General features: G+C 49.5%; 1 protein-coding gene across 1 annotated transcript; it reads right to left on the bottom strand.

The window, feature by feature from the left end:
• Nucleotides 1–250: 250 nt before the first annotated feature.
• Nucleotides 251–4450, bottom strand: LOC124020759 (reticulon-4 receptor-like 2). Its single transcript, XM_046336020.1, is given in 5 exon segments — nt 251–1270; nt 1273–2043; nt 2341–2574; nt 2818–3044; nt 4261–4450. Coding segments are annotated over 5 exon segments (1392 nt in total). The 5' UTR covers nt 4319–4450; the 3' UTR covers nt 251–1168.
• Nucleotides 4451–15343: the final 10893 nt, after the last annotated feature.

Below are 15343 nucleotides of genomic sequence, written 5' to 3' on the forward strand. Positions count from 1 at the left end.
GAATCTCGACAACCCTCTCTCCCTCCCTCTCTGTCCTTTCCTGTTGCGCTTTCTTCTCTTCTCTTCCACCCTTCTTCCACCCTCTCTGTCCTTTCCTGTTGCGCTTTCTTCTCTTCTCTTCCACCCTTCTTCCACCCTCTCTGTCCTTTCCTGTTGCTCTTTCTTCTCTTCTCTTCCACCCTTCTTCCACCCTCTCTGTCCTTTCCTGTTGCGCTTTCTTCTCTTCTCTTCCACCCTCTCTGTCCTTTCCTGTTGCGCTTTCTTCTCTTCTCTTCCACCCTTCTTCCACCCTCTCTGTCCTTTCCTGTTGCTCTTTCTTCTCTTCTCTTCCACCCTTCTTCCACCCTCTCTGTCCTCGAGCTTCTTTCTTTGGTATCTTTTTAACTCATCACTCTCTCTGACTTTCTCTCTCTCTACCTTTACATATCTCTCTACATATCCTCTCTCACCTTCTCGTACTCTGGTGACTGCCTCTCTTTCATTCCTTCATCCCTTCTTTTCTCTCTCCCCTTAGCGATTTCTCTGTAAACATTCCATTATAAAGGAGGCATCATGGTAGACAACATATAAGAAGGATATCCCAACTGCACTGCACCATCAAGTACACCCACCTATTTACAGTACAGTTGTCAGAGTTTGTACAACAATAGAAATGTAGATACTGTCGTAACTGTAATCATAGCACTTGTAGTAGCAGACGTATTCGGAATAGTAGTAGTCGTAACATGCATATAATAGTCGTTGCACTTGTAGTTGTAATATTCCTCCAAGTGACAACAGTTATAGCATTCGCAACAGTAAGTAGCACTGGTGTTAGCTGTAGAGCGTTACAGGTGACCACTGACCCCTGATTGCAGGCGTCGTCACGGCAACCAACACACCAGACAGGTGAGATGCACCTGTTGTAGTAACAGCCTTGGTTGACTACTGTACTGTACTATATTGTACTATGTACTGTCAGCCATTGTTGTTTAACCCTGCATTAAGTTAGAAGTAACAATCTAACCCCCCCTTTGTATCCCCTGCTGTCCTGTACTACTGACAGAGGTTATCCAGTAGGACATCAGAGGGTTAACTAGGGAGGTACAGAGTCTTTAACAAGGGGTTCCCCATGCCCTGAGAGGGGCCGGGGCGAAGACAGGAACGGGAAGTGGGTACTCAGTCTGATTCAGCCAAATATGAGGTGTAGATTGATGGAGACGGCGAGTAGCGAGAGGGCGAGGAGGAGTGAGAGAGAGGGGGATGATGTGGGGGTGGAGGAGGAGTTGGGAGGAGGCCATCGAAGTCAGGCGGACACTCGAGCTCGAAGCATCGCAGCGTGGTGCCGGCGTCCTCGTTCTCATAGTTCGCCCAGTACTCCTCAGCGTCGAGTTTGGGTAGTGCTGCCTCTTCCTCACCGAGCTCGTACTTGACGTTGGTGGAGGACACGATGGGTGGCTTGTTCTTTCCTTGGGGGAACGGGAAGGCCTTGATGGTCTCGGAGCTCTTCTCGAACACTGCCTTGGTCTGGGACTGGGGCTTGTGCTTGGAGAACCACCATCTTGTCTTGGTGCTGAAGGTCCTCGTGGTGGAGCCGGCCAGGGTGCCAGGGTCGGGGAGAGGGCAGAGGGCGAAGTCCATCTCACGGAGGAAGCGGAGGTCCATCCCGCGGCGGGGGGACGGGGAGGAACACAACAGCTCGGACGATGAGACGCGGGCTCCACGGAACCACTCCCACAGGGGGAGGGCCTCGCAGCCACAGGACCAGGGGTTCCCATTGAGACGGAGGAACTCGATGCCCTGGGTGTCACGGAGAGCCTGGCCGGGGAGCTCAGCCAATGAGTTGTTGAACAGGAAGAGCATGGTCAGGCGTCCGAGGTCGCGGAACGCCCGGCGGTTAACCTGGCGCACACGATTGTCGTGGAGAAGAAGGCGGTCCAGGTTGACCAGGCCACGGAACACGTTCTCCGACAGAGTACGGATACGGTTTCCATGCAAGAAGAGCTGGCTCAGGTTGATGAGGTCAGAGAAGAGGTCATCCTGGAGGAAGTGGAGCTGGTTCTCCTACAAGGACGAAACAGGAAACAGGAAGAAGAAGTGGTCAGGTTGGATCAGGTGATGATGGGCTACATCTCAGTAGTGGTGAGGTGAGAAACATTTACACCTTCCACCACAAGGGCATCTCATAACTATCACTGATGCAGCATGATTTGAATCATGATAGAACATGATGTAATTGTGATTATATAAAATGATGTAATTTTCACAGCTATGAGAATTCCCTGTAGTGTGTGTGTATGCGTGTTGTGTGTGTTTTCATATGTGCCCGTGTGTGCATGAATATATGTGTACTGCCCCTACCTGCAGGTAGAGGAACTGCAGGCTGTACAGCTTGTGGAACAGGTCGTGGGGCAGGGCGGTGAGCTTGCAGCGGTGCATGTGGAGACTCTGGAGTTTCTCCAGGCCCCTGAAGGCGCCTCCTTCCAGCCTGCGCAGGTGAGAGTTGTCCCCCAGGTCCAGCTCCTCTAGATCCCTCAGTTCACTGAAGGAGCCAGCCTCAATCCATGTGATGTTGTTGGAGAACAGCCACAGAACCTATAGGGGAGAGGGGAGGAGGGAGAGGAGGAGGAGGGAGAGTGTGAATATCAATATGTATTCTAGGGTCAGGTATTATTCTATGGTCATATTGTAGGTAAGACTCTGGACTCAACCTCAAAAAGAAAAACAAGGTTTAGGAGCAAAGATAGAGGCAGAGAGTTAGAAAGAGAGAGAGAGGGCAAAATAGTCACACACTCAAACACCCGCCATGTCTCCTTTAAACAATCTATAGTCTCTTACCTGAGTCCCGAAGCCGAAAGAGCCGACTCTGAGCTCCGTAATTCGGTTGTTCTGTAGGAACACACGCTGCGAGTCGTAGGGCACGCCGACCGGCACGGAGGTGAAGTTCTGCGCCTGGCAGCTCACGGTCATGGGAGTCGGGTAGCACACGCATAGATGCGGGCACGCCCCCGACGAACCGGGCTTGCCGAGGACCAGCCACACCACCAGCCACAGGGAGAGTCCGCCTGGGAGAGAGAGGGAAGCGGGGAGAAGTGAGTCTAGATGTGGGGTCGGGAAGGCGAAGCTAGCGGGAGCTGTCCGATAGCTGTGGTTCTGAAACTGTTTGGTGGTGGCCCGGATGGCAAACTGCTGCTGGAAATGTGGCTTGAATCCCTATACAGCTGATCAGTCAAATCTCAGATCACAATCAAAGTGTTGCTTATGTACCAAAATAGTTATGGATGCAGCAATAGTTTTTTCTCCCCAACATCAGTTTAAATTGTCACGTTTGAATACGGTGATATGAGGAAAAAATAGCTGGAGCTGTCCAGTAACAACGGTGCTGAAACCGCTGACGCAGACACTCAACTGCTGCACTAAACCACATTGCTACCTTCAGTTGATGCTAAATACTTTATGCAAAGCCTTTGTCTACATTCACAAAATATCATCATATTGATGGAATGAGATTGTCATTTTAATACTGATTAAATAATTCACGCTCAATTTAGACAATATGAAGCTCAGTTAATTCATAATCAGTAAAGATTACAGCATCATGAGCCCATATGATGACAGAGATGACGTATGATCACTTTAGAAGGCGTGATTGAGTAACCAAGTCTGTGCGTAAAACTGCCTGTCTCTCTTTGCTTGCGTAAGGCATTACGCACAGAAGTATCTCAAAGTAAACCCAAGTAAATCGCATCTAAAACTATTACAAACATATTAAAAGTCTAAGTTAAGTTCCATATCTTACACAGGCGATATCTGTCTATTGAATAGTTAAAAAGTAGGCCTACATCATAATGTAAAATCAAAGTACAATCATAGCAAAATTGCAAGTTTAAAACGTCCCGTACTAAATCTTTTTTACAAACGTATTGGAATTACAATCCATGTTGATGGCTGCATCTAACATGGCTGCAAAGCACGCATTTTGTTTAAATATTATCTGTGAATCATGCATTCCATTGCTAACTGGGTGAATGATTACCAAACTATCAAATCAGATACTTTCTCAAAGTCGTAGCAGCCTAACTAACGCACAACACCTCGTACACTATTACATCAGAAGACAAACAGAATATAACGGGAAACCGTTAGAAAAGTGGTAGAAATAAGTCAACTGGAGGAAGGATTCTCAAAACTATCAAGTAAGATACTTTCTAAAAGTCATAGTAACTCATGCACAACAGTATAAACCAATAGATTGTGGTAAGAAAATCCGTAGAAACTTACTTTTGCAGGTGCGCATGAATGAGCATTGTCTGCTCCGAGCGGTTGTAGGGGTGTCCATTTCAAACCAAAGCCGAAAGCGAGTTAGCCTGAGAGGGTGAAATACTGCCTGCTATCTCCGCTGACTGGTACTCTGGACGATTGGTTCCCGAGTCGGAGCGACTGAGAGAGTACCGAATGTTGGCTCCCGGTGTCCCATTTATACTCGAGAATCCCGTTAGCGCCTACGGTTGTGGGCACCACGGAATCCCCTACGTCACGGGCCAAGATCGAAGGAGGGGGGTAATTGAGAGAAGAGAAAAAACGGAAAGAGGAGGGGCCGTGCACTGTGCGTGCGGGTGATGAGAGGATTCTTGGAGAGACCGCGCGCGCAACCGCAGATAGCCTAGAGGACAGCGCTCCAAGATAGAGAAAGGAGTAGATTCAGACAGAGTCACGCGGGAGGGAGGGATGGAGTGAGTGATTGAGTGAGTGAGAGGAAGGGAGGGAGGTACGTAGGCACGATGCCCGGTAATGACTGCGCTTTGTGGAGGAGCGGAGGACGGGTAGAGAAAGCAGCACTAGGTTCGCTGCCTGGCTCGCGATCAGAAGCCTCTATGGTCTGTTTCCGCCTCAGAGAGGGGGGGTAGAGAGATGAATGGAGAGCGAGAGAATAGAAGGAAGAGAGAGGAAAGGAGATCAGTGGGATTAAAACCAAATCTGATTAAACAGACGGAGGGGGGACATTTACCTACTGCCAAAGGGAGGTTGTCCCACAGACATTTCTGAATGAATAATTCTACTTAGCCTATAAGGAGTGGAGACTTAGTAAATAAAACCCACAACACTCTCATATGTTCCAAAGTAGTTGGTGCCATGTGACATGAGACAGGAATGAATGAGTAGTCTTAGAAATTATGAGTGGGACACATTCAGGTTGAGATACAGAAGGATTTTGGAATGTGAAGGTGGGGGTTCTAAGATAGAACTGGGAGTATCATTATATGGATCCAACAGGCTAATTGGTCAAACTCAGAGCGTTTTGGTGTAACTGGTCTGTCACAGTGTTTGGCTCATTTGGTGCTGTATACTTTCAAGCCAACCCAACGACAACCCCTGAAGAATGACTTGCTTTAGCTCTCTAGGCTTTAGTTCAGCGGACTAACACAGTCTTGTGGTGGACAGGAGACCCAGTCGGCTACATACAGACAGATATGTAAAGAGACAGACGGACTAACGTAGACAGACAGGCTTTAGCTCAGCGGGCTAACTCAGTCTTGTGACATGCAGGAGACCAGGATTCCCCTGCCTCTCCCACACTATCAGCTGAGTGTGTTAGTTCCCTAGGTTTTAGCTCAGCAGGCGAACACAGTCTTGTGGCAATTAGAAGACCCAGATTCTAACCCCAGTCAGTCACATATAAAGAGATAAAGGAACAGCCACCTAATCAGATGAAGGAACAGCCACCTAATCAGATGAAGGAACTGCCACCTAATCAGATGAAGGAACAGCCACCTAATCAGATGAAGGAACAGCCACCTAATCAGATGAAGGAACAGCCACCTAATCAGATGAAGGAACAGCCACCTAATCAGATGAAGGAACAGCCAGTTAATCAGATGAAGGAACAGCCACCTAATCAGATGAAGGAACAGCCACCTAATCAGATGAAGGAACAGCCACCTAATCAGATGAAGGAACAGCCAGTTAATCAGATGAAGGAACAGACCTAATCAGATGAAGGAACAGCCACCTAATCAGATGAAGGAACAGCCACCTAATCAGATGAAGGAACAGCCACCTAATCAGATGAAGGAACAGCCACCTAATCAGATGAAGGAACAGCCACCTAATCAGATGAAGGAACAGCCACCTAATCAGATGAAGGAACAGCCAGTTAATCAGATGAAGGAACAGCCACCTAATCAGATGAAGGAACAGCCACCTAATCAGATGAAGGAACAGCCACCTAATCAGATAAAGGAACAGCCACCTAATCAGATGAAGGAACAGTCAGTTAATCAGATGAAGGAACAGCCACCTAATCAGATGAAGGAACAGCCACCTAATCAGATGAAGGAACAGCCACCTAATCAGATAAAGGAACAGTCAGTTAGTCAGATGAGTGATGGAGGGAATCCATGTTGTTGTTTTACACCTCCTCCTCCTGAAGATCTGGAGCTCAGTACTCTACTGCCCACTGCCATGATGCATGAATAAACCACACACACACACACACACACACACACACACACACACACACACACACACACACACACACACACACACACACACACACACACACACACACACACACACACACACACACACACACACACACACACACACAGGCTTTCCCTTACCACTCCTACACACACCACCCGCTCTGTGTGTGTGTGTGTGTGTGTGTGTGTGTGTGTGTGTGTGTGTGTGTGTGTGTGTGTGTGTGTGTGTGTGTGTGTGTGTGTGTGTGTGTGTGTGTGTGTGTGTGTGTGTGTGTGTGTGTGTGCATTTGCTTTCATGGATGCATGCTTGATTTTTGTGTGGGGGTATTTGTGAGCGTGTTTGTGTGAGTGTGTATGTGTGTGTTTTTTTATGTGGCCATTCCAATATCTGTGAATAATTGATGTTTGTGACATAGACAAATAGAAATAGAGGCTTCCCCCTGCCACCCCCACCACCAGCAGCTGTACATAGTTTGCCTTGTGTGCGTGTGCGTGCGTGCGTCTCTCTCTCTCTCTCTCTCTCTCTCTCTCTATCTGTCTGTCTGTACAGTATCCGTCCCTCATGTCTTGCTGCACAGCAAAACCCAACATCTCGGATCCTAACCAGCTGGAATTAACCTGCCACCTTATCAGTTAATCAATCGGTTGATTGAACTGTTGCTACAACGTTGCTCTCTCCAGATGAAGTCAAACAGTCCCACTGTCATAAAGACCCCATTGAGAGTGAGGTGGGTGAGTGGGGGGATGGATGAAGTCAAACAGTCCCACTTTCATAAAGACCCCATTGAGAGTGAGGTGGGTGAGTGGGGGATGGATGAAGTCAAACAGTCCCACTGTCATAAAGACCCCATTGAGAGTGAGGTGGGTGAGTGGGGGGATGGATGAAGTCAAACAGTCCCACTGTCATAAAGACCCCATTGAGAGTGAGGTGGGTGAGTGGGGGATGGATGAAGTCAAACAGTCCCACTGTCATAAAGACCCCATTGAGAGTGAGGTGGGTGAGTGGGGGATGGATGAAGTCAAACAGTCCCACTGTCATAAAGACCCCATTGAGAGTGAGGTGGGTGAGTGGGGGATGGATGAAGTCAAACCGTCCCACTGTCATAAAGACCCCATTGAGAGTGAGGTGGGTGAGTGGGGGATGGATGAAGTCAAACCGTCCCACTGTCATAAAGACCCCATTGAGAGTGAGGTGGGTGAGTGGGGGATGGATGAAGTCAAACCGTCCCACTGTCATAAAGACCCCATTGAGAGTGAGGTGTGGGTGGGGGATGTGGGGTCATAAAGACCCCATTGAGATGAGGTGGGTGAGTGGGGGATGGATGAAGGGGGCAAGGGGTGGTGGGCTACCAGAGGTGATGGCGGGGCTGGTGTCCATCCCTCTGATCTGAGGTGTGTGGTGAGGGTCGAACGAGTCGATGTTCGCCGCTGAGCCAACACACCCCTGGGGCAGATGGAGAAACAGGTGGACACACAGACAGATGGACAAACACACACACACACACACACGTACACACACACACACACACACACACACACACACACACACACACACACACACACACACACACACACACACACACGGTCAGGTACAGTACACACACACGTTCATACAGTTTACAGACGTGGAGAAACACACACACTCCCGGTCAGACACAGAAGCATCTTTGACTTCCGCTCTGTAGCTCACTGCTATAAGGCCAAAACAATTTAGCTTTTTACAATTTCATATAGTCTTGCTCCTTTTCCCTCTCTCTCTCGCTCTCTCGCTCTTCATTCCTTTTGTCTCTCTCTCTTTCATTCACACTGTCCTCTACAGGAGTCTTCATTCCTAGCCTTGGCGTCACCACTTCCGATTCACCATATCTCATTTCACTTCCTTCCACGGCACGTGACATGTGTCCACTTACATGACTGGAGAGTGTAGACACACACTCTATCGAAGCATTGTGAAAGTAGTGTTTACCTTCTGCACAGGATGTGTGTGTGTGTGTGTGTGTGTGTGTGTGTGTGTGTGTGTGTGTGTGTGTGTGTGTGTGTGTGTGTGTGTGTGTGTGTGTGTGTGTGTGTGTGTGTGTGTGCATTTGCTTTCATGGATGCATGCGTGATTGTGTGTGGGTATTTGTGAGCGTGTTTGTGTGAGTGTGTTTTTTTCTCAACTGACTGAATTTTTATGTGACCTCTGCTAATTGATGTTTGTGACATCTTAGAAATAGAGCTCCATTATCCCTCAGCTGTTATAGACCTTCTTGTATGCATCTGAAACGGCACCCTTTTCCCTATCTGTCTGTCTGTACTTTTGTCCAGGGTCCACAGGGCCCAACATCTCGGATCCTAACCAGCTGGAATTAACCTGCCACCTTATCAGTTAATCAATCGGTTGATTGAACTGTTGCTACAACGTTGCTCTCTCCAGATGAAGTCAAACAGTCCCACTGTCATAAAGACCCCATTGAGAGTGAGGTGGGTGAGTCTGTGCCGTTATAAAGGGGGATGGATGACACTCAAACAGTCCCATTCAATAAAGACCCCATTGAGAGTGAGGTGGGTGAGTGGGGGGATGGATGAAGTCAAACCCTGTTGATCACTGTCATAAAGACCCCATTGAGTGGAGGTGGGTGAGTGGGGGATGGATGAAGTCAAACAGTCCCACTTCATAAAGACCCCATTGAGAGTGAGGTGGGTTGGGGGATGGATGAATCAAACCTCCCACTGTCATAAAGACCCCATTGAGAGGATGGGTGAGGGGGGGATGGAGAAGTCAAACCGACTGTCATAAAGACCCCATTGAGAGTGAGGTGGGTGATGGGGGATGGATGAAGTCAAACCGTCCCACTGTCATAAAGACCCCATTGAGAGTGAGGTGGGGAGTGGGGGATGGATGAAGTCAAACCGTCCCACTGTCATAAAGACCCCATTGAGAGTGAGGTGGGTGAGTGGGGATGGATGAAGGGGATAGAGGGGTGGTGGGCTACCAGAGGTGATGGCGGGGCTGGTGTCCATCCCTCTGATCTGGAGAAAGGTAGGTGGAGGATGAAGAGAGTCGATGGAGGGATGAGAAGGGACACCCCTGGGGGATGGAGACAGATGGAGAAACAGGTGGACAGAGACAAGGAGGGAGGAGGGGGATGGAGAGACACACACACACACACACACACACACACACACACAGGGATGGACACACAGGACACATGGAGAGAGGTAGGAGGGACACACACACACACACACACACACGGTCAGGGATGGTACACAACACGATACAGTTTACAGGGAGGAGAAATGGTCAGACACAGAAGCATCTTTGACTTCCGCTCTGTAGCTCACTGCTATAAGGCCAAAACAATTTAGCTTTTACAATTTCATATAGTCTTGCTCCTTTTCCCTCTCTCTCTCGCTCTCTCTCGGATTCCTTTTGTCTCTCTCTCTTTCATTCACACTGTCCTCTACAGGAGTCTTCATTCCTAGATTGGCGTCACCACTTCCGATTCACCATATCTCATTTCACTTCCTTCCACGGCACGGAGTGTCCACTTACATGACTGGAGAGTGTAGACACACACTCTATCGAAGCATTGTGAAAGTAGTGTTTACCTTCTGCACAGGATGTGTGTGGTGGATGGAGTGTGTGTGGTGTGATGGAGTGTGTGTGTGTGATGGTGTGTGGTGGAGGGATGGAGTGTGGGATGGAGTGAGGGTGGAGTGTGGAGTGTGGTAGGAGGTGTGGAGAAGCCCTTTTTCTCAACTGACTGAATTGACTGGAACTGACTGAACTGAATTCCAGTTAACTTAGATGTGACCTCTGCTCAGCTCTGCTGTGTACTCTTCATAGGAGCTCCATTATCCCTCAGCTGTTATAGACAGTATGCATCTGAAACTGCACCCTTTTCCCTATAGAGTGCACTACTTTTGACCAGGGTCCAGGGCTGTGCGCAAAAGTAGTGCACTACAGTATATAGAGGATAGGGTGCCATTTTGGACAAAGTCAAAGTCTCAAGGCAACATTATTGGCTTGATTGTCTATGCTGCTCTGTGCCGTTATAAAGAATCGGACACTCCCAGCCATTCAATGAAGAGTTGATAGTGTTCACGACTGTAGTGTTGTGAAGTTGAATTCCCTGTTGATCAGTGCCTCAGCAGCTCTCCTTTGGTGGATGTCTACCTTCTTTTACTAGGACTTCGAGTGCAACTTCCTTCTTCTGAAGTTTCATTTCTGTTTCAACCTTTTGGGTGTGCATCTACCTACTCTCTAAAAGGAGGATGGAGTGAGGGAGGGGGATGGAGAGAGGAGGAGGGAGAGAGGGGGATGGAGGATGGAGGATGGAGAAAGGTAGAATGGAGGATGAAGAGAGAGGGATGGAGAGAGGGAGGAGGGAGAGAGTGGGGATGGAGGATGGAGAAAGGGATGGAGAGAGGTAGGAGGGATGTAGAGAGGGAGGAGGGATGGAGAGAGTGGTGATGGATGATGGAGAAAGGTAGGATGGAGGATGAAGAGAGAGTGGAGGGATGGAGAGAGGCAAGGAGGGATGGAGAGAGGGAGAATGGAGAGAGATGCAAGGAGGGAGGAGGGGGATGGAGAGAGGAGAGGAAGGGATGAGAGAAGGAAGGAGGGATGGAGAGAGGTAGGAGGTATGGAGAGATGGTAGGAGGGAGGTAGGACGGAAGGAGAGAGGCAAGGAGGGATGGAGAAATGGATAGAGAGAGGGAGGAGGATGGAGAGAGGCAAGGAGGGATGGAGAAAGGGAGGAGAGAGGGAGTAGGGATGGAGAGAGGGAGGAGGGAGTATGGAGAAAGAGTGGAAGGATGGAGAGAGGCATGGAGGGATGGAGAGAGGGAGAATGGATGGTGAGAGGTAGGAGGGATGGAGAAAGGGATGTAGAGAGGTAGGAGGGATGGAGAGAGGTAGGAGGGATGGAGAGAGGGAGGAGGGATGGAGAGAGGTAGGAGGGATGGAGAGAGGGATGGAGAGAGGGGGAGGGATGGAGAGAGGGAGGAGGGATGGAGAGAGGGGAGGGAGAGAGGGAGGAGGGATGGAGAGAGGTAGGAGGGATGGAGAGAGGGAGGAGAGAGAGGGAGAGTGAGGAGGGATGGAGAGAGGGAGGAGGCATGAAGAGAGGTAGGAGGGATGGAGAGAGGTGGCATGAAGAGAGGTAGGAGGGATGGAGAGAGGTAGGAGGGATGTAGAGAGGGAGGAGGGATGGAGAGAGGTAGGAGGGATGTAGAGAGGGAGGAGGGATGGAGAGAGGTAGGAGGGATGGAGAGAGGTAGGAGGTATGTAGAGAGGGAGGAGGGATGGAGAGAGGGAGGAGAGATAGAGAGAGGGAGGAGGGATGGAGAGAGGTAGGGGGATGTAGAGAGGGAGGAGGGATGTAGAGAGGGAGGAGGGATGTAGAGAGGGAGGAGGGATGTAGAGAGGGTGGAGGGATGTAGAGAGGGAGGAGGGATGGAGAGAGGTAGGAGGGATGGAGAGAGGGAGGAGAGATAGAGAGAGGGAGGAGGGATGGAGAGAGGTAGGAGGGATGGAGAGAGGGAGGAGGGATGGAGAGAGGGAGGAGGGATGGAGAGAGGGAGGAGGGATGAAGAGAGGTAGGAGGGATGGAGAGAGGTAGGAGGGATGTAGAGAGGGAGGAGGGATAGAGAGAGGGAGGAGAGAGAGAGAGGGAGGAGGGATGGAGAGAGGGAAGAGGGATGAAGAGAGGTAGGAGGGATGGAGAGAGGTAGGAGGGATGTAGAGAGGGAGGAGGGATGGAGAGAGGTAGGAGGGATGGAGAGAGGGAGGAGAGATAGAGAGAGGGGGGAGGGATGGAGAGAGGGAGGAGGGAGCATGGAGAGAGAGTGGAGGGATGGAGAGAGGGTGGAGGGATAGAGAGAGGGAGGAGGGATGGAGAGAGGGAGGAGGGAGCATGGAGAGAGGGGAGTGGAGGGATGGAGGGATGAGGGTGGAGGGATGTAGAGAGGGAGGAGGGATGGAGAGAGGGAGGAGGGATGTAGAGAGGTTGGAGGGATGTGGAGAGGGAGGAGGGATGTAGAGAGGGAGGAGGGATGGAGAGAGGGAGGAGGGATGGAGAGAGGGAGGGAGGGATGAGAGAGGGAGGAGGGATGGAGAGAGGTGGGGGGGATGTAGAGAGGGAGGAGGGATGGAGAGAGGTAGGAGGGATGTAGAGAGGGAGGAGGGATGGAGAGAGGTAGGAGGGATGGAGAGAGGGAGGAGAGATAGAGAGAGGGAGGAGGGATGGAGAGAGGGAGGGAGGGAGCATGGAGAGAGAGTGGAGGGATGGAGAGGGGGAGGGATGTAGAGAGGGAGGAGGGATGGAGAGAGGGAGGAGGGATGAGAGAGGGAGGAGGGATGGAGAGAGGTTGGAGGGATGTAGAGAGGGAGGAGGGATGTAGAGAGGGAGGAGGGATGGAGAGAGGGAGGAGGGATGAGAGAGGGAGGAGGGATGGAGAGAGGTAGGGGGGATGTAGAGAGGGAGGAGGGATGGAGAGAGGTAGGAGGGATGTAGAGAGGGAGGAGGGATGGAGAGAGGTAGGAGGGATGGAGAGAGGTAGGAGGGATGGAGAGAGGGAGGAGGGAGCATGGAGAAAGAGTGGAGGGATGGAGAGAGGCAAGGAGGGATGGAGAAAGGGAGGAGGGCTGGAGACAGGCAAGAAGGGATGAGAGAGAGAAGGAGGGATGAGAAAGGGAGGAGGGAGGATGGATGGAGATATTCAGATGCTTGTACTGTAAAATATTGGCCTACATTAAGTCCATCCATCTGATCCAGTTTTTCACCTCTCCTTCCCTCTCTCCATCCTCCATCCATCCCTCCTCCGTCTGTGCTGAGCTAATGCTCTCTCTCTCTCTCTCTCTCTCTCTCTCTCTCTCTCTCTCTCTCTCTCTCTCTCTCTCTCTCTCTCTCTCTCTCTCTCTCTCTCTCTCTCTCTCTCTCTCTCTCTCTCTCTCTCTCTCTCTCTCTCTCTCTCTCTCTCTCTCTCTCTCTCTCTCTCTCTCTCATTTCATCGAACCACCCAATTGGGTGTTTTTTCTCCATACCTGTCATAGGCCCCCAGTGGAATATACACCCCCACCCCCACACACACACACACATGCACACACTTCTATTCTCCCGCCTGCCCTTCCCACCAGATCCCAATCTCCCTCCACTCCTTCCCTCTTTCTGCTCTCCCTCGTCTTTATTTATAAACTCTCAGACACAGGCACATCTCAAGGATGACGCAAATGTGAATGCAATGCACCAAACCATGTGGGGGTTGGGGGGGTGGTGGAAAGAGAGATGCGGGTGGATAGGAATACAAAAGGACGGGGAAAAGAGGGAGAAATGGAGATAGAGAAACAAAAATAAAAGGATTTGGGAAACAAATCCCTGCTGGCTTTCTTGTCAACTGGCAGTAAAGTCCGCTCCACCATTCATTTCCTCCCTACATTGAACAGGAACAATGTGGGGCATTGGAACAGTCAGGACTCTCAAAAACATTGTGCTATCTAGAACCATTTGTCCCTGTAGCAGAACTCCCATAATCAAGGTTCCAGATAGAACCCTTTTAAATCAGATAGAAACCATTTTGGTTACAAATAGCACCCTTTCAAGGGTTCTATTTGGAACTCATGGTTCGATGTGGAACCTACAAGGGTTCCATATGACCAGAAAAGGGTTCTATTTGTCTGAGAGTGTACTCTACTGGATCAGTCAGTACTCATCTACTACCTGACATTTACCAAACTCACACAGCTCCTTTTGGCAGCAGCAGAATGACAAATTCCAAGGGTACACCAATAGGTTCATGAACTTTTTTACCTGTCATTTACCTGTCATTACTAACCTACTACCTGTCATTTACCTGTCAGTACTCACCTACTATTTATCTGTCATTTACGACCTGTCATTTACCTGTCAGTACTCACCTACTACCTGTCATTTACCTGTCAGTACTCACCTACTACCTGCCATTTACCTGTCAGTACTCACCTACTACCTGTCATTATGATGTCAGTACTCACCAACAACCTGTCATTTACCAGTCAGTACTCACTTACTACCTGTCATTGACATGTCAGTACTCACCTACTACCTGTCATTTACCTGTCAGTACTCATCTACTGCCTGTCATTTATCTGTCAGTACTAACCTACTACCTGTCATTTACCTGTCAGTACTCACCTACTACCTGTCAGTACTCACCTACTACCTGTCATTTACCTGGCAGTACTCACCTACTACCTGTCATTATGATGCCAGTACTCACCTACTACCTGTCAGTACTCACCTACTACCTGTCATTTACCTGTCAGTACTCACCTACTACCTGTCATTATGATGTCAGTACTCACCTACTACCTGTCAGTACTCACCTACTACCTGTCATTTACCTGTCAGTATTCACCAACTACCTGTCATTTATCTGTCAGTACTCACCTACTACCTGTCATTATGATGTCAGTACTCACCTACTACCTGTCAGTACTCACCTACTACCTGTCATTTACCTGTCAGTACTCACCTACTACCTGTCATTTATCGGTCAGTACTCACCTACTACCTGTCATTATGATGTCAGTACTCACCTACTACCTGTCAGTACTCACCTACTACCTGTCATTTACCTGTCAGTACTCACCAACAACCTGTCATTTATCTGTCAGTACTCACCTACTACCTGTCATTTATCGGTCAGTACTCACCAACTACCTGTCATTTACCCGTCAGTACTCACCTACTACCTGTCAGTACTCACCTACTACCTGTCATTTACCTGTCAGTACTCACCAACAACCTGTCATTTATCGGTCAGTACTCACCAACTACCTGTCATTTACCCGTCAGTACTCACCTACTACCTGTCATTTACCTGTCAGTACTCACCAACTACCTGTCATTTACCTGTCA

Source organism: Oncorhynchus gorbuscha, unplaced genomic scaffold (genome assembly GCF_021184085.1).
Source record: "Oncorhynchus gorbuscha isolate QuinsamMale2020 ecotype Even-year unplaced genomic scaffold, OgorEven_v1.0 Un_scaffold_902, whole genome shotgun sequence".
NCBI classification, from domain to species: domain Eukaryota; kingdom Metazoa; phylum Chordata; class Actinopteri; order Salmoniformes; family Salmonidae; genus Oncorhynchus; species Oncorhynchus gorbuscha.